At 36.5% G+C, this 19,726-nt stretch overlaps 1 protein-coding gene across 2 annotated transcripts in view; it reads left to right on the plus strand.

Annotated features, from left to right (window-relative positions):
* Positions 1 to 19,726, plus strand: part of CC2D2A (coiled-coil and C2 domain containing 2A) — a 65,687-nt gene that overhangs the window by 38,242 nt on the left and 7,719 nt on the right. Inside the window, exons 21-32 of one of the 2 annotated variants that reach the window (XM_076335960.1) lie at positions 2,299 to 2,391; positions 3,930 to 4,021; positions 5,756 to 5,923; positions 7,425 to 7,530; positions 8,922 to 9,031; positions 9,151 to 9,247; positions 10,530 to 10,628; positions 13,233 to 13,409; positions 16,036 to 16,056; positions 17,128 to 17,331; positions 17,812 to 17,901; positions 18,698 to 18,811. In XM_076335960.1, the coding sequence (XP_076192075.1) occupies positions 2,299 to 2,391; positions 3,930 to 4,021; positions 5,756 to 5,923; positions 7,425 to 7,530; positions 8,922 to 9,031; positions 9,151 to 9,247; positions 10,530 to 10,628; positions 13,233 to 13,409; positions 16,036 to 16,056; positions 17,128 to 17,331; positions 17,812 to 17,901; positions 18,698 to 18,811 (1,371 nt within the window). The remainder of the gene's footprint in view (positions 1 to 2,298; positions 2,392 to 3,929; positions 4,022 to 5,755; positions 5,924 to 7,424; positions 7,531 to 8,921; positions 9,032 to 9,150; positions 9,248 to 10,529; positions 10,629 to 13,232; positions 13,410 to 16,035; positions 16,057 to 17,127; positions 17,332 to 17,811; positions 17,902 to 18,697; positions 18,812 to 19,726) is intronic. The other variant, XM_076335961.1, reaches the window with a different exon arrangement.

Consider the following 19,726-nt stretch of genomic DNA (forward strand, 5'->3'; position numbering starts at 1 on the left):
TGCTAGACACAAGTTACTCCAAGAGAAATTCCAGTTAGATATAATGAAAACATTTTTCACAAAGAATGTATTCAAATTCTAGAACATGTTGTCAAGCAAGTTTGTAGAATTGCCATCTCTCGAGATACTGAAAATTCAAATGGCAAAGGCCCTGAGCATCCTGGTTGGAGTTGTTTCTGCTCTGAGTGAGGGTTTGGATCAGATGACCATCAGAAGTCTCTTCCAACCTACATTTTTCTAAGATTCTGACCTCTTCTTACAGGTCATGTTGTCTAGGCCTCTGACTGTCTTAGTAGTCCTTTAGTGGACCCCATCCAGTTTCTCCACATGCTTCTTGAACTGGCAGCCCCAAACTGGATGCAATATTTCAGGTATGCCCTCACAAGTGCCAGTTTGGAGGGGCTAGTAATTTCCCTTTGTCTGTAGGTCATGCTACTCCTAATGTAGCCTGTGGTTTGCCTTTTACCAAAAGAACACATCGTTGGTTGTTATTAAACCATAACCCCCAGATTTTTTTCAATATGGCTGTTACTCTGCTGGTTGCTTTCCAGTCTGTGCCAGCACATGGAGCTACTCCACCCTCAATACAGAATTTTGCCTTTTCTTCATTGAGACTTCAGTTGTCATAGTCTTCAATTATCAAGAGCCCTCTGAATTGTGGTTCAGTCATTCATTGTATTAACCACTCTGCCTAATCAAGTATCGTTGGCTAAATTGCTGACAGTGTATTGTGTCTCCTCATCCAGGTCACTGGTGAAGATACTGAGTAATATTGGCCCTGTAATCAATCCCAGGGATACCTTCCTAGTTAGAGGGCACTAACTGGACATTGAGCTATTCATCCTTACTGTTAGAGCTCAGTTGTCCATCCTTGGGGCCAGTCAGTCTGTATCTGTGTATTTGGTTCATCAGAAGTTTATGATCTTTTCCTGTTTCTTCTGAAAGTTTATTTAATGCCAATAGTTTACTAACAGTTAACGAGTGCTAATTAATGATTTGTGGTACTTAAATCATATTGCAGTAAAAAGACTTCTGAAGGGAGCAATGCATATGCATGTACCAGTTAGGCATTCAACTCCCATTATTGGACTTCTAGCTTAGTCATTACTAGATCTGTCTAAAAATTAAGATTTCTGGCTCAGAAGAGCTATTATTTTATTTTGTTGCTAATCTGAAGTCATTCAACAATAATTATTATGCACTGGAAAAGTTAGATAAAGATTCATTCTGGAAATAATGAAGCACTGTGTTTCCAGAATGCGCTTCCTGGACCCTTTATCTTAGGAAAAAATGATGTTCTCTTAAGTAACAACAGTAGCAAAATGACCTGAAGATTAATTTTACTGAGTAGCTTCTACATGATAACTAGCTGTGGTTCTAAAGCCAACCTGATTTGCAGACTGCCATTAAGCTGCAGATCCTGGGAGACCCCCTGGACTTGTAGGCTCTGTGTTTTGCTTGGAAGCTGAGTGTCAGCTCTAGCCTTTTCTTAATTTATGAGACACTTTCCTGAACTTGTGAATAAAAGTTGCCTCTGACAGTACAGCCTTCGTTGTAGTCCACCAGAATAGTAACACAACCCTGAGAAATACTCCGACATACTTCTCCCCAAGAACCAAGTGCTTCTCGTAAATCTTTTTCCTGTGGTGGTAACCAGTATTCATCTCAGCCCCTCAGTTAGGCTACAGACTCTTTTATCAAACCTCAGGCAAAGCAAGATCTTCACACACTGGCTGCTTACAGAGCTTTCACTTTCTCAGAATGTACGAACAAAGATTTTTATTATGCTATTAAATCTCTTCAATAATTGTTTCTCAGCAAACCCTCCCACAAGTAGAGTTTCTTCCAGTGTTAGACACTATGAAAACTAGTTATGTGTATTGAAACACACTTCAGATTTCAGGTCATCTTCCATGAATACTGCATCACTTCTGTTTATAAAGGGTTCTCCCTATTGCAGCTGCAGTAAGAGAAGCCATTTCCAGGTCAAATGGAATTTCAGTTTACAGCCGCCGGTCAAAGTTCAGCTTTAAAAGAAGAGAGGGAAATCTTCAAGTTATTCATAGTAATTTAAACCACATGAATCTTGTAACTTAATGGAATTCTTGTCTCTATTCATGGAAGTTTAGCAATGCTATTGCTGTATACATTAGCATTAAAAGTAGCTTTTTAAACCTGACATCTGTTTTGGTTTACTGTGATCCATACATTAATATTAATGAAATATTTACCATTTTTCTTGTATGTAATAAAGCACTGAATTTATATCAAATCACAAACTCTAGTAAATATCTTTAGGACTATGAGAAGAGACTGCAAGAGAGGGATGTGACTGACAGCAAAAATTACCTAGATGCACACAGAGCAGTTGTTGCCAACTATCTACAGAAGGTAAGCTGCAAAAAATATGGATCCACCATATTTCTCTAGGCCATATGTTGCTTCTATACTTGGATGCTTTATTTCCATGAATACTAAAAACTGATTCATCTCTAAAGATGTCTGTAGGTCACGTTTAAAATTCCAAGTTAGGCCTGAAACTGGTCTAATTGAACAAGTGGAGGTTTGTGAATGACTCATTAAATGTTGTTCAAAAGATGCAATATACAAAATGACCAGCCATTCTGGATTTTTCTAGCAGTTCTGTAAATTCTTTTTTGCTCCAGTGTCCCAGAGATTTGTACTGTTGTGTCCCAGGTACTCACTGATTTCCCTCTCCTCTATTTTCATTCTTATAAGCTGTGACACTAAGAACTTAATTATCTCCATGAAAGTGGCCCTAACTGCTGTTAAAAATCATTTAATGCAATACACAGAGTGTCTTGTCCTGCAGCCTAAGGCAGAGAGCATATCTTCCATCACATTACCTTCATTGTGGTATTAGAGTAACATCGTCTCTCCCTTAGCTTGATTTACTTTATTTTTCTTGTCTGTTCATTCTGTTAGGATGACGTTCTCTTTAATGCTTACGGAAAAAAATTATAGGGAAACATTGGTCATATAACCAAGAGAAGTTTGCAATTCCAGACTATTTTGTTAAAATAGCAAGCGCAAAACATGGCTACCAGTTTCTTACCGGTACTGGAAATACCAAAAAGTGTATGAAATCCTAGCCAGCCAGCAAAACATGTAATATGATGATAAGGTTGATTTGATGTAGAACAAAACAAATCGTCTGTTAGAAAGAATGGTTTGTAAAAGAATCACAGACAATGAAGAGTGTTTAAATCTTCCAGACAAGCGCCAAAGCCCAGATTCAGTATGACAATATAAAAAAATTATTTTTAACAAAGCTGTCATGTCTGTGTCAGCCCCATATGTTTTGCATGGTATTTAAGTGTGTACTCAAACACACTGAATAATAGTATAGTAGTACAGAGTACCATACATTATAGTACCTTTATTTGTCACCCTTTTTTAAAATAATATTTGGATATTTTACACTTTTATAAATTGTTAGATGTGCTGGAAAATTAGATTGCTCACATCAGAACTGAAATTCAGTTCACTCTGAAATGTGATCTTTATATGCCTATCACTTCAACACAAAGATAGAATAAGAATAGTAAGAATAACTTAAATAAAAACTGTATGTTAGTGTCATTTATTGTTGTGATTTTTTCTGATGAATAGCTGTAAGCAGATAAGACTTCATTTTCTGATTGCGTGCTTTCATATGTTCTTATATCTGGCTAGCCAGTATGATTCTAGAGAATCATTGTATTCGTAAAATGAGCTTATATTATGTTATAAAGAAATATCTGGTGGAAATAAAATTTTCCTTGGACCGTGACTATTTTAAAACTGGGGAAAAAAAAAAGAATGTATATTTGGACATTTTGTTTGTTTTTGAATAGACAGAATGCAAGTATTTGCAGTGGGTTTGGATTAGAAATGTACTTTTGTCTCTTCTCCCTCCGCATTCACAGGTTCGAGAATCAGTGATAAACCGTTTCCTCATAGCAAAACACCATTTCCTTCTCTCTGACCTTGTCAATGAAGAGGAGATTCCCAGCCTGGGGTAAGGGAGCTATCTTTATTTGTTCTAAATCAAAATAATTAATGTAAAACCATCTCTGATCTTTTTTTGCAAAGTGTATTGATGTGACCAACTGATGCGATTTTGTGTTTAGTGTAATACATAAACTTCTAATCACTATGTACACCTCTGCCAGTACAGGCAGTGTATTGATACACAAAGTATGTAAAAACTTTTTTAAGAAAAAGTCTGGTTTTGGCAGAAGTAATGTGACAGTATGTAAATAAGATTTAGCATGATATAATGCATCAGGCTGTGATCTGAGGAGCTGATCATAGCCCTAGGTGGTGCCAGATTGAATGATTTCCAAATAATCAGCCAAGCATCAAAGGTAGTAACACTACTACTGGTTCTATAGGTGATGCTCGCTTTGAGTCAGTGCATATGCCCTGCAGATAATGTGAGCATTTTTTTAACAGTCGTTTTCTGCATTTTACTTCTCATGTATTTCTGTTTGCTGTTGCTGGATGTCATCATATCCTGTTTACTTTCAGAAATGTTATTGGGTTTGGAAATGAATTCTTTTTTTCTTTTAAGATTGTTATTTGTTGTATTACTTAAGCACATTCTTTTAATTTTTGTTCCAAATCCCGTACTTGTTGGTTTTGACATTTATCAGTCATCACAGCATAAATGATTCTTAATTAGTGTTGCTCACTTAAAATCTGTGTAAGTAAACAAGTTGTGAAAGATAGTTACTTTTTCTTTCATGTAGAAGTTGCTTGTGTTCACTATAAACGTGACACCCTTAAAGTACAGCCAAAGTTTTTTCAATCAGCAGTATAAATCTAAACAGTCCCATCTGCTGGAGATACAGAGACTTGCTCTCTTACAAAAAAGTTCATCCTATTTTTTAGTTCGTGTTTTCACATCACAGAATGGAAAAATCTGAACAAGACTATAATCAGCTTTTGGAGTTGTTTAAAATCAAATGCTTCATTGGTATTTTCTTATCATGAATACTAATTCATATTGGATTCTGTTTGCTAATCTATATGGTTAGTGAATTTAAAATACACCATGATTTGCTTAAAGCATTTACTTAGTGAGATATTTCAGTAACTCATGGTTTTGTGTTATTTTAACAGTAATTACTATGATTTATTATGTATAAGGAAATAATGCCATTGGCTATCAGTTTTGAAAGTAGATTTTGGAATGTCTGCAGTTAGTATAAGTGATGTGTAAAAACATACATCTGCTTTTTATTCTTTTCCTGTTTTGTTTTTTTTTCTTTGGTTCTGCTTTGCCTTGGGTTATAAGTTCTGAGGGTCCAGGGTATGTTGTGGCATATTCATTTTGCTTCTTTGCTGTAGCCTATTGTTTGTTGTACATAGCTGTGTAATTAGATTTTTTGCCTATTCCATACAGTGGTTGTCATCATCTGCTAGATACCTTGTTTATAGCACTGTAGTTTAGATCTATCTTGAAGCTGTGCAATTGTCATATTTGTATCTTACCTAGTTTTGGGAAAAAAAACTTTTTTGCACATTTAAGTTATAATTTCTGAAATATAAGACATGAGTGAATATAAGAACTGGATTGTGTAGTACTAAACAATTAAAACATTTTGACATTTCATAAAGTTTTGTATGGCACTAACAGGAGCATATACTTCCTTTTTCTGTTAGTGCATAATTTGCATGTGTGTCATGGAAACACTAGAATGCTGGATTCTGTGCAAAAATGACTAAATATCTGTTTTATGATTATTAGTATTTTGGGACTCAGCCTCTTTAAACTGGCGGAGCCAAAACGACCATTAAAGCCAAGAAGAAAAGAAAGGAAGAAGGTCACAGCACAGAATTTATCAGATGGAGACATAAAACTGTTAGTGAACATCATTAGAGCTTATGATATTCCAGTGAGAAAACCAGTGATGAGGTATGTTTAAAGGCCTGTTTCCAGTACAGATTCATTTTCTGGTTGCAGCTGTTTTGAGGACAGCTGAAGCAACTAATGTTCAAATTCAGCCATGTGTGGTGTTTTGATCCTCATGATAAAAACATATATACATTTATCTTTTTATTAATAATGATAAAGAACTGTTTTGTAAGTTTGTAGAATAATATAATCATTTATCAATAACTGCTAAATGCAAGAAATGTTTTACCAAATACTGTATTCATCTGCTTGAGGAAAAAACTGACTGAAAGATAACTTGCAGCTTTGACAACATTTTAACTCTGGTAATATCAAATGAATTATACCTTAAGCAAGCCTGCTAGTTATACTCAGGGCAATTTTAATTCATAATATCTTAATTAAATACCAAACAAAAGTATTAAAAAAATCCAGTTCCTCATTGTGGGATACTGTATTTGCCTCCTGAGTGTAGCATGTTGGTCTTCTCCTTCATGAACTGTTTGTTTACGGTAATGGACTGAGCCTAATTTGGCTCTGACCAATTTTAAAGGTGACCATTACCTTCAGGCACATTAAGGCAATGCCTGCACTGCGTGATGCTGTGTCATGTGAAGGTACTTGAGTTCTGAACAGTCTGGTTCAGTTCCAGAAGCAATGTATTAGTGCAGCATTCTCTCTCTCTCCCAAAATGAATATACACCTTGCATTTAACTCAGAGGTGTTTTCAAGCTGACCAATTACTGTGCATACAGAATTTAGCATCTTCTGCTGTTTTATCCCTTTACTATAGTAAAGGTTCTGTTGGATTTCTGTAAATAAGTTCATACTGAGGAAAGCAGTTCATATTAGAAACATGTTGACAGGAAGGAAGAGATGAAAATTTCAATTCATTATCAGTATTACAAATATAACTAAAACCCCTCCCAGTCTTTTTGCATTATATGATATCTTATTTTGAGCTGCTTTCTCCATGAATAGTTACTCTTTTATAATCTCTACTGTGGTGTTATTACAAAAAAAGTTAAGTGGAAATACTATAAAAATAAACGTATTAACATTTATCTTATTTTGCTCATGGGTTGCTGATTGTGTAAGATTCATATGGGTTTAATTTTGTTGTAGAGGCCTTGCCTGGATACCATGAAGTCTACACTGTTTATGAATTCTGTGGGGATTCATCTCCTTAAACTGAAAAACCTGTGGCTCAAGGAGATTGTATGGGGGAGGCAAAAAAAAAAAAAGTCTGGGGTTGATAAGCTCTTCAGAAAAGGGGGCCTCCAGGCACAAAGCACTCCTTTGCAATGAGGCTTACAAGAGCTGTACACTCGCTACCCCTTTCTGGCATTCTTTTTGTGTTATTTGATCGAATAAATATCTTTCCAAGGTTAAAGTCATAACATAAAAATATCAGAAGTATTTCCAGAATTCTGTATGGTTAATACAGAATGTGAGGGATTCATATTTTGTAATGTGTTCTCTGTCTTTTCTTGTTGTTGTTGTTGTCCGTTTCCTCTGGTAGCAAACTTCAACAACCATACAAATCTTCACGGTCGTTTAATGAGATGTTTGCAGCCTCTCCATCAGCTCAGAGCCCAACTGATAGCCCAGATTGGGCATTCAACCAGGTATATTACAAAACTAACATTTTCTTACATGAAGTTGTGAGCATTCCTCTTTTCCACAGACAGTAACATTTACCATCAGAAAGATATCTTATTAGTGAGGTTGGCTTGCCCAGTCCTTGATCTCCAAAAAGATAGTAAAGCTGCAAGAGGTTCAGAGAAGAGCAATAAGGATGTCAGAAATATGGAATGGCTACTGTACAGTGAAAAATGGTAGGGCTTTTCAGCCAGAATGGCAGTAACTGCAAGTAGGGGAGGAGGAATATGGTAAAGCGGCACAAAATCATGAGTAATATAGAGACTGCGGATAGGAATTGACTGTTCACTGGCTCTTTCAGTACAAGGGTGAGGGATCATCAAATGAAGCTGGTAGGAATTAGGTTCAAAACAAACAGAGGGTTGTGATTCTTCATGCAGCAGTTAGTAGGTGCCCAGAGAAGTTGCTTACATGTATCGTGGACTAAAGAGGTTTGCTTGCATTGAAGTGGGTATTAGACAAGTATTTGGAAGAGTGATCCATTGGGAGTTACTAAATAGAAAAATCATTACAGGCTTAGGAAAGTCCTTCATCTGAAAATGGTTGAAGCCTGGAAGAGTAATAGGGGAAAATATCATATATGCCTGCTCTGTTCTTACTCTTCTGTATGTGTCTGCTGATGGCCATTTTCACAGCCTGAATTTTGGGCCCAGTGCACTCTTAGTCTAAACCAGCACAGCCGTTCTTATGGCTGATACTGAAACTACATTTGCTTGCTATTGAAAACTAAATTCAGCATCCTTCTGAATGAAGGTGGAAGCCCTTCAGGGTTTTTTCCTGTTTTTCTTATGATTTGCCTTCAAAATTATTGTTTCCTGAAAAGTAGAAAAGGTTCTGCCATGTGCATTTGAACGCTAATGAAATGGTCCATTAAGGCATTTTTAATCACATTAGGGGTTTGTTGTGTCTAGTGGGAGTTGCGTATCTGTTATAGGGACCAGTTTCAGAGACAACCAGGATTATAGCAGTAGGCTTCTTGGATTACAGATAAGAGGATACAAGTGCACTTTTTTCCACCGGTGTCTGGATCACATGTTCAGTTTCAGTTACCTTCTCTGATTAGATAGCTTTCCCACTCTCGGGGGGAAAATGTGGTTTTGCTGGTGTATATAAATATGTCAAGTATTCTGAATACGCATAAGTTTTTGGAAATGCTAACATATAAAATATTTTTAAAAGTTTCATAAATGCTTAGAAGCCTGGGAAGTGCAATATTTAAGGTGTATTAAAGTTTATCTGGGCTGGACCAGCCTGATCTCCACAAAGTACGTTTGTTTTTCTGAATACATGAAAATGTGTAATTTAATATGTTCTGATTAATTTTTATAGCGATCTGTTTCCTTTGTTTTGATCTCAGGTTTTAGTCCGTCCTTTTGTAGAAGTTTCTTTTCAGCGAACAGTCTGCCGGACAACAACAGCAGAGGGTCCAAACCCCAACTGGAATGAGGAACTTGAGCTTCCGTTTAGGTATGGCAAAATGAAATCAAATTATTTCTGAGTAATAATAATTTAATTTGAGCATGCAAATTTATTCAAATTTTCCTGTTCAGTTCAAATCACTTTTTTGGTTTACTTAACCTTTTCAGAGCTCCAAATGGTGACTACAGCACCCACAGTTTGCAGTCAGTGAAGGATGAAGTCTTCATTAACGTTTTTGATGAAGTACTTCATGATGCTGTAGAGGTGAGTTCATAACTGAAGGACAGCGTACCTTATAGAATATTATGAGCTTTTTGAAGTTGACAGAATAAGACTTTTCAGTGTAATAGCTTTCACCCTCCTGTGCCTCTTTTTTCTCTATTTTGTCATTCCTTACGGTTTTATATCTAGTCAATACTGCAAGATTGTTAGAGGGAGCAGTCTTTACAGTGTTAACCTTTGTCTGTACAAATTAAGCTTGTACTATATAATCTGCTGCTAGAGTTGAACATGTGTATGTAATCTATTTTACTGGTATTTAATGAAATTGGAGATATTAAAATTGAGGCAACGTATGAATTGTAATCTGAATTCTATTCTTGTTAAACTTAATCAGGATTTTTACTGAATTCCAGATGAATGATCCCAGTTCCTCTATTTTTTATTACCTATCTTTTTATGCTCTGTCTCATCCTATTTTACAAGCTGTTTGGTGAAAAAAAAATCTTTTGGTTGTATATATTAATTTTTTTGAACGAGATAAAAATTGCAAGTACTAGTAACCAGAAATTTTTGTAAGCTCTCAGTGTTGGCTAACTCCTTCCCCTGTTGAAACCAGTGAAAGCTTTTCTAGTCAATTCAGCATGCACAAAAATAGCAGCACTCACATTCTTGAAAATATAACCCCAAAATAAATAATGCACACATTTCACTGAGAACAGAATTCTGTCCTCAAAACTGAAATGGAATTTGATGCAGCAGAAGGAGGAAAGATACCGACTTGAAACTCAGATGTCACTCTAGCCTTTTGAGAATTTTTTTTTTTAAATAACTTGTAGGCTGATCATACTAAATTTGGAAATCCCTGATCGGCAGTACACATGAAAACAATGCTTCCATTCCACAGGGTTTAGTTAGATTTTCATACAATTTTACCTTCAAAAAGCTTTTTTAAATACTAATAAAGTATTTTATTAGAAGACTATAGCTTAATTTACTTTGTCTGAGAAGACTCTTGTGGACTCCTTGTCAGATTTTTGGTTTCTCCATCACAGGTTATACAGGAGTTGAACCCTGAAGTGCAAGCACATTGTACCATGGACCATGACGTTCTTGTGTTTGTTCAGCATCTAGCATGCTTGAAAGGCATGCAGAATAATCATTGCCATACTAGTAACTGAACTTCTATTTATAGTAAATTATTAAAACAATACAGAATTTTTATTAATGCCTTGGTTAAATTGTTGATTGAATTAAAGGAAATGAAGCTGAATTAAAGGAAATGAAGCTGTCTTACAAAGTTTTATGTTGGGCAACTTTTTAATAGGATGATCGTGAAAGAGGAAGTGGAATCCACACTCGTGTTGAGAGACACTGGCTAGGATGTGTTAAGATTCCATTTACTACGATATATTTTCAAGCGAGGGTAAGTATCAATAACTTAAGAGTAAACCTCTTAAAATACAGAACTGGAGAATGGAAGGGAGCTGGTAATGGCATGTCAGATTTAGTGATGTTCTCTGTACCTGTTAGTTTATTTTTATTTTTATGGAATTGTTTGAAAATGTCTTTGAAACCACTATTTTTTGTCAAATTTGGTGAGTATTTGTCAGCAAGTTCAACGTTTTGAAGGGAGAAGAGATAGACAAACATACTTCTACACTGACAATGCAGCCTGGCTTCCTTCAGTAATGAGGTTTAAAGTGCAAATTCTTTAGATGGTTTTGTCAGTGGCTTTTGAGATATCTGGTATTGCACGGCCTAGATAGGTGAACTAGGAATAGCAACATCACCTAGATAGGTGATAGGAAACTTGACCTAACTCTTCTTTTTTCACACTTTTCATGAATCACCAAGTTTTCACCCCTGCCTCTCCCAGTCCCTTCTTTCCTCCATTTTTAGAACTTTTTAAGAGCAGCTTTCTTCAAGAGGTATCAACAGTTAGTCATGGGAGTGATAGTAAAACATGCAGTTCGTCATAGGGGAAAGGCATTTTTTTTGTCCAGCCACCCATCCTTGACTTAGGTTAAGGAAACTAATTTTTCACATCAATAGTCCTATCATATTGTAGTCTTGCTGTAGGACTCTTTTTCTGCAGGGCAGTTACTTTCATGTGTAGATCAAGTCATCATATCACAAAAGTCTCAGTTTCTTACTTCAGGAAGATTCTGACATCAGTTGCATGCCTAATGACACATTAATTGGCTCTTCTCTGGCTATATGGGGCACTTCTCAGAACCTTGAGGGCTTTAAGACATACTGTGAGCCTCCTGGATTCTTTGATTGGAGGATAAGTCTGTAGGGGTCTCATTCAACTTAAGTGCAGTGCTTGGAGTTCAAAGTGGTTTTCTTGGGCTCTCCATTTGCAAGGCATAACAGAACATAATTGTCATGGGATTCAAGAAAGCATGGGATTCTTTTCATTGCTGAGAAATTTTGGACAGTTTATGTCTAACCAGTGCTAGTCCACTTGCTTCTGCTAGATCATTAATAATATGCTATCTTCAGCTTGGGAGGTTAATCAATCAATTTAGGTGTTTGAGGGTTGTGGTGCCCGATAGAATAAAGCTTTCATTGACTTCAAAGAAGATATAAGTAGTAAGAAGGTCTAGCCTTCTTCTCATGAGTCCTTGGCTATCCTGTGCAGACAATGTCACATAATGTGACCACTGCTGTTAAAGGTCAACAAACGAGAAAGAACAAGATCCTTTACCCTTTTTAGGGAAAAGTTTCATGATGAATGCATGAAATTCACCTGAGAAGTGTGTCTGCTCAGAGTCCGGAGAGACTTAATGGGTAGACGTAGACATTTTAACAGACTGCTTACCAATACGTAGTGAAGGGCACAGCCTATAAACCATCTTTGAGGATTACCAATACTGATGTCAGCCTTTCTGTTGTAGAACCAGAGTAGCTCCAAGATTCCTGTCAGATGCACTCCTGACTCTGAGGAGGTGTTGCTGTTTGTGATTCCCTAAGCATAGTGTGAGTGCCTGCATAAATCTTCCCAGCATTAGAGATTTTTTTCATTTGAACAGGACTTCTTACTGAATTTGAAAAAGCCTGATCAGTCCAGCGGTTATATCAAGGTGCAGTTAAGTTTCGGTAGCAAATAAAGCATCTCTTCATCCCCTTCCACTACACTGCAGCAGAAATTCTGAGTGATTTATTTAGAGTTTTCTCCTCATCAAAACTTAATTTTGTTCTTAAATGTTTGATGGGCCAGCCTGTGAGTCATCTGTTCATCTTCCACATCCGCTGAAGTTGTTCCTTCCTGATGGCAGTCATCTGAATTCTGCCCAAGTCAGGAGGTTAATCTTCTCACTTTTCTCTTAAAGCGATGTACTTCCACTGTTGAGACTGGCCTGAGCAAGTGTGGGGCATGCCATCTCTTGTCTGACATAACCTTTCAGAAAGACCTTATCTTCTGTTTGTGGTGACAGAGGGAGGTGCGAAGGGCTGGTGAGTCTATCAGAGCACTCTTCCATGGGGCAGCTGGCTGAATGGGCCCAGTTCCAGTTGCACCCAAGAAGCATCAGCAGCTTCTGCATGGAAGGTGTCCATCTGTAAGATGCTGGAGCATCATTCCCTCATAGGCAAAGGCCTGTTGGTGTGATGCTGCCTTCAGAAGCATAGTCCTGCAACCTGTATTTTGCCATTTTGTCATTTTTCCAGGTAAATAGTGCCATGTGGAGATTGCTATTTGAAGGAAAAACAGTGAAAGGCTGGCACTCTTTCTTTCTCTAAGAACTAGTGTGTATGATTTCCATTACATTAAATATTAGTGTCCGTAATATGCAAGAAAGGCTGAAATCCAGTTGTAATTAATACATTTAACAATGAGATGTTTCATGTTTTCCCCGCAGTTAACCAGTATCTATGTCATATTCTCTCATGTTACTGTTTTGTAATTCAGTTTAATAAAGAAATCAAAGGAATAAAATATTTGAATACAAGTAGCAAATGTATTTGAGAAGGAAGTTTTGCTTTTTTGCTTCTAATGAGAAGTATTTCTTTATATATGTTGTAGATTGATGGTACATTTAAGGTGGATATTCCTCCAGTCCTCCTTGGCTACAGCAAAGAAAAGAACCTGGGAATCGAGAGAGGTTATGATTCTGTGCGAAATCTGAGTGAGGGCTCGTATATAACACTGTTTATTACCATTGAACCACAGCTCATTCCTGGAGAGTCAGTCAGAGAAAAGGTAACTAATCAGTAATTCATCATATTCTTGCTTTTTGTTTCCAGTGGTGCAGTTCCTGAGATGCATATAAATAGGTATGCTTAGTGTACCGAAGGACATGAATGCAAGTACAAAAGGACATTAATACAAATTCTGAATGTTCTACTTCAAATTTTTTAGCTCAGTTCAATTTAATTGGAGGCACCATTAAGTTAGGTGGACTTAATGCATGAGAAATAACTTTCACCAGGTATCTAGTTGCAATGTTAATAGAAGCAAATTTGCATTCGTTATCTGTGAGCATGTAATTTTCCCATTTACTTGCGTAAAAAATAAAGTATTCATGTGAGTATTTGTGAACAGTGGACAAAAAGGAGGTGGCAGGTACAAACATAGTATTTTCTTGCTTCTGTGTTTATACTATTCAAATAAGCATTTATTATTTATGGCTTCATGCAGCCTCCAGATCGTGAAGATAATTATTTCAAAACAGCAGCTGTTATTTTTTTCAGTTATTTTACTAAACCAGAAGTGCCTTACACTAACAACGATATGTAGTTAAAATGCATACACCGCTTGCTATTTTATGTTACATAATGCAATGATATTGTGATCCATTCAGCAAGGATGTATGTTTTTCATGCACAAACAGCAGCAGTTCGTTCTCTTCCAGTTCAGTGCTACACTGATCATTTATTAGAGACGAACAGGAACTGGAGAGAAAGGTCTATCGTTACGTAATTTCTTTTTCAGAATAAATATAGACTTGTATGATGCAGTCTAAAAACCCTTTTTCCTGTTGAATTACAGTCTTGGAAACTATCCAGTCCTATGTTTTCTTGCTCTCATGCAATACTGTGGGAATTGTTACAATTTAGTACTGTTGAAAATAAAGAATACTAATAAAGTGCATTCACGGATGCCTTTTAAGGTTAATTAGTTTGAATGATAAGATTATTGCTAGGACTCGAAACCATAAATAGGAACTTACCAGCCTTGAAGCACCTTTAATAGATGAGACCTTATTCAAGAGTTTCATAGTCTTAATCTTCACATACCGTAATTAGTTGCTGGGAAAAAAATGTACTGAATTTGTAAGGAAACTGATCTCTGTTTATAGAAAGAACTGTCTCCAGTACTGTTTCAAAAGAAAAATCATAGAAATTCAAATAAGGGGCGAGACTATTGTAAAATATTATGGACTATATGTTGCAAATCTTGACCTCTTCAAATAATGAGCAAATGTTCAGAATTTCTTGCACAGATGCAATTTGATGCTTAGTTACCAAAAGGTTATCTATTTTATTAATGCTTAGTAGAATGGTGCAGTTTGGTAGCTATATTTAGAATTGATTTGAACACTTCAGAGGGAAAAAACAGCATATTTTATTAAAGTCATAGATCTTTCTGACATAAGTTCTCTTTCATTTCAAATATGATGGTAGGAGCTAACTGCCCCTTGCCGAAACTCAGACATAACTAGAAAGAGACTGAAGTATCTTCCATTCTGAAGATGCAGCAAAGAATCATAGCACACTAAATCGCAACAGAGGAAATGAGCCCTGTTCTAAGTAGCAAGAAATACACGTCAAAGCTTCTCCTCACAAGGAGCCGCACTGAGAAGACAAGGGGCAATGGGTACAAGTTGCACTGGGAGAGGTTTTATCTCAGTGTAAAAAAGAAATTTTTTTTACAGTGAGAACAATCATTCACTCAAACAATCTCCCCAGGGACATGGTAGAGTCCTCATCACTGGAGGTTTTCAAGATGCGATTGGACAGGGTGCTAGGTAATCTCATCTAGGCTCACTTTCCCACAAAAAGTTGGACCAGATGGTCTTTCGAGGTCCCTTCCAACCTGGGCTGTTCTGTGATTCTGTCAAAGCTGAACTGTACCAAAAAGTATGCATTGTTACTGAAGTGCGTTGAAAGTAGAACCACGAATAAGGAAAACGTTGCTAAGGTAAGAAAACTATTGGTACATAAGATCTGTTTTCTAAAATTTAAGAACAGTGGAAAAATAGTTATGATTAATAAATCAGTAGGAGTTTTGCCAGATTTTTGTTCACTCTTTGCATTAGAGATTTTTCTAAATCCTATAAAAATTTTACTTAGCAGCAGATGATTTGTTTACCTTGGTTACTAAGCCAAACCAAATGATTTCTTTAGCAAACGTTGCATAGGATTTTCAAATAATCCGTTTTTTCAAAGCAATAGAAATAGAAAACAATAAAATCATTTCATGTTAGAGGAAACTCAGTAAAGCAGGACCAAATTCATTAAGAGACTGTTCTACTTTGGGTGGTATGTATCTAATGAAACCTGTACATAAAACACTGCTAAAGTGACATGTGCGTGTATTCTAACTGTGACTGAAAAAGTAATTATTCTGTGCTGCAACTCCCCAAATGTAACACACATACTTACTATAGAAAGTGTTTGGCATAAAATGACAAAAACTAACTAACTGTTTTTGCTGTCCTTTGTTCCTATTCCTAGCCATTCCTTCTGTAGTTAAGTCATTTGAAATACTTGTGTACTGTTTTAGGATGCTAAGTTTAATTTGAGTTTAATTTTACGATACCTTTTTTTGTTTCTTTACCTATTTTTCCTCTCTTTCTTGCTGTCCTTCCTGAATCTCTATATAGATGAATGAAATGCTTAAGAAGGTACAATATTAATAAATTAAATCAGTTGAGAGATTCCTGTTGTTCCCTGTTGAAGATTTAGCTTGGTTTTGTGCCATTCGGCAACCTTTTTGCACTTTGCCTTACTTGACTGTGACATAGTAGTTGTTTATTTGTCAGTAATATTTGCAGTGGATTACTACATTTAAATTTACAAAGTGCCGGAGGCTGTATATTTCGGCTGTTAAGTATGGTTGAGAAGATTCACCACTGTGTGCCTTCTCTGCTGACTTGGAGGTCTAGCTGCAGGGCCCTGCCCAACTGTTCCACCTCTGGTTAGTTTGAGAAGAAGGGTAACAAAGGACAAAGTGGTTTATTTTGAACAAAAATATTACAAAGGATGAGCTTTAATTCTCAGCACCACTAGAAATATACAAGGGATTCTAAGTACGTATAAAAACCTATTTTGACTGATCCTAAGACCTTTAAAAGATGACATCTTAGGTGACATGAGCAAATAATTGTCATTGTTATATAATTAATACATGCTTTTGAGTGCTACATTTCCTTCTGGAAAATCTCATCTAAAAGCATTAAAATTTTAGACAAGTCTGAATTATAAGGATTTATCTAAAAATTACTTGAACCTTCTCTGCAAATATTTTGGCATTGTGCAGGGTTGTCACAGTATTATTTACATAAAAATTACTGGGATTTTATGCATAACCTCAGTTGTGGTTTTAATGGAGTGTGATGTGAATAGCATGTAGGATTAGTGTTACGAATTAATATGTGGTGTTACATACTCATCCTTGCAGTTTTACTTGGCCATAACTTTCACTACATTTTCAGTGCGTTAATAAAGCCAGCTATAGGTACAGGTCATGACGTGCATTCATAAGTAAATGCAAATTGCCTGATTTTCCATTACCGTTCTTGTATGTCTGTAAGCCAAAGTATATACTACAAGGAAAGTTCAAAATGCTATTAGGAAAGAATTTTGCACTCCTTTTATGCTCCTGTAAATGGTGAAATAAGGCCAAACGTAGTAAAGACTTTAAGCCCAGATTATAAATAAAACTATTTTTGTATAAATTCTACTGTCTTTTGAAGTTTGATACCCAAGAAGAGGAGAAATTGCTCCAGGCAGCAGAAAAGTATGAAGCTGAATGTACATCAAAGTTTCCAAGCCGCCAATGCCTAACAACTGTAATTGACCTCAATGGGAAAACAGTTTTTATTACCAGATATATCAAACCTCTGAATCCACCACAGGAGCTTCTTGATGCCATCCCAAATAGTTCTCAAACAGCAGCAGTAAGTACTTAGAAAAGATAGTGAAGTTTCTGGGATACAGATTTCAGAATGCATGTGTTGGCATGTGCACGTGCACATAGGTACATAACATTTTTACGTTTGCTGTATAGCTACGCTTTTTGTAAAGGAAAAACCAGAGATACAAAATAAAATAGCAATGACTGTGTGATACATGGTAAGTCTATCCATAATGATGCTGCAAAAGGATATTTGTCTTCTCTGGAAAAAAATAGGTATATTAATGACTATTGTCCTTCAAAAGACAAAGAATTATGCCAAACCTCAATGGGAGTAAATTGTATCAGACTTTGATAGAAGTTCTAAAATGAGCTAGCTGCTACTGTAGTGAGGTTAGTCAGTGTTTTGTCATTGATATCTGTGGAAACAGCACTATGCTTCACATCTGGTGTAATAATATTATCATTAGACATCTGTGTCGTGAATTGAAGGGGTGACTTGCTCTGTTTTGTTTTCTTGCAGGAATTGGTGGCTCGGTATGTTGCTTTGATTCCTTTTTTGCCAGATAGCGTGTCATTTGCTGGAATTTGTGATTTATGGAGTACATCAGACGTAAGTAATGAATTAAACAGAAGTTCTTTATCCTCTTGAATGTGATGTAACATCCTAGCAGCCCTGCTTTCGAGGGGAGATTGTACTAGATGAGCTCTTGAGGTATCTTCAGACCTAAACTATTATTGTGAGGACTATTCTTAAGTCATTTATTTCAAAGAATGAGGACCAAAGCTTGAGAGAAGTTGCTCATCCTGATATGAGCCAAAATTTTTATCTTTGATAGGTCGCAATTGTTTGACCCTAAGAATGCTTAGGGCTTTTAGCTTTTCCTGCGGTTTTTTTCAGTTATAAAACAATCCAAAATGGCTAGTCATGCACAAGTGAAAGGACGCTGACTGATGGAGACTTTAAAACTAGACTTGAGATTGATCACTGTAGTTCCAAAAAACTACAGAAAAAACATTGTGTGTAATGTCAGCAATAATGGGATATTTAGCCTTCTCTGTCACATATAAATAAATCCTGTCATCTATAGAATAACAGCAGACATTAAGTTAATCGTAGATGATGTTTTTGCCATCTCAAAACTTTCCTGCAAAATTCAGAATAACTCCAAAGACCTTGGTTCTTGTTGTAAAATCTCACATCTGCATCGTGGATTTTCACAGCATTCACCCTTTGTCCTGTGTGTTGAAACATGCCCAATAAACAATAAAGATCAGTTGCAAAGACCTGAGAGGACTCTTTTGCCTCAGAAGTGTTAAGAAATGTTATTAAAAGTTGTAAGTTGAAAACACAGTTGATAACTGCATAGAAAAACTTTTTTTTTTTTTTTTTTTTGTATCTCAACTAGCAATTTCTTTATCTTCTGGCGGGAGATGAGGAAGAACATGCTGTGCTCTTGTGTAATTATTTTCTTGGTATGGGGAAAAAAGCATGGCTTATCATTGGAAATGCTATTCCCGAGGTAAGAGAATTTTTTCATTTGGTCTGAATATTGACTTTTATTCTGTGAAGTCTTTGGTTCCCACCTATGGATAGAATTGTTTCTTGCTGGCATGTTTTTCCAGGAAGTTATCTAAACATTGGTGCTGCTGGAACTGATTTTTTTTCAGAGAGCAAAAAAATATAAGTTAAAAGTACATCTTAATATAAATATGGTCTGGTTTGTTTTTTTTTCCTGGACCCGTGCTTCCACGCTTAATCTGGTAGTAGCTGTCATCCTCATAGTACCAAGCATCTGTAAACCTTGATTGGACTTTAGCTTGTATAAATGGTGTGTGCGGGACAAAGGTAATGGAGACAGTCCATTCACAGCATCTCAGTCCTGAATACACAGCCCGTGAAAGAGTTGGGGTGGGATGGGGTAAAGGTTGAGAGGTGGCAGGAGAGGGTTAGGGGCTTGCCAGCGATTCTTACTGGTACGTACCTGTCTCTTGATTCTCTCTCCAGCTGATGGCAAAGCTGCAGTGAGAGTAATGATAGATCTGTTCAGGCTCGACAAGTCAGTATCTTCATCTTCCTTCTGTAATACAGGCAGGTTAGGCAGTCTGCTTTGCCTTGGGCTGCTGTGTACCCTGTCATTGCTGTGAGCACCCCCCGCAGGCAGCAATCTGGCTTAGACTGGCTAAGAACTAAAACCTTGAGATTCTTTCACCCATTAGGAGATGCATTTGTTCTCAGGGAACCACTCCAATTTCCAAGTAACCAATACTGCTCTTTTCAAAGAGATGGTAAGACTGTTCATAATGCAAATTTCCACCATTAGATCTCAACTTACCAAGCACATGTGAAAGTTTTGCCTAATGGAATTTTGGTATAAATCCCTGTCAAGACTAGTTTCTTTAGCACATTCTCAGATAGATACTGCACAGCAGGAATG

Source organism: Aptenodytes patagonicus, chromosome 4 (assembly GCF_965638725.1).
Source record: "Aptenodytes patagonicus chromosome 4, bAptPat1.pri.cur, whole genome shotgun sequence".
Lineage (NCBI taxonomy): Eukaryota > Metazoa > Chordata > Aves > Sphenisciformes > Spheniscidae > Aptenodytes > Aptenodytes patagonicus.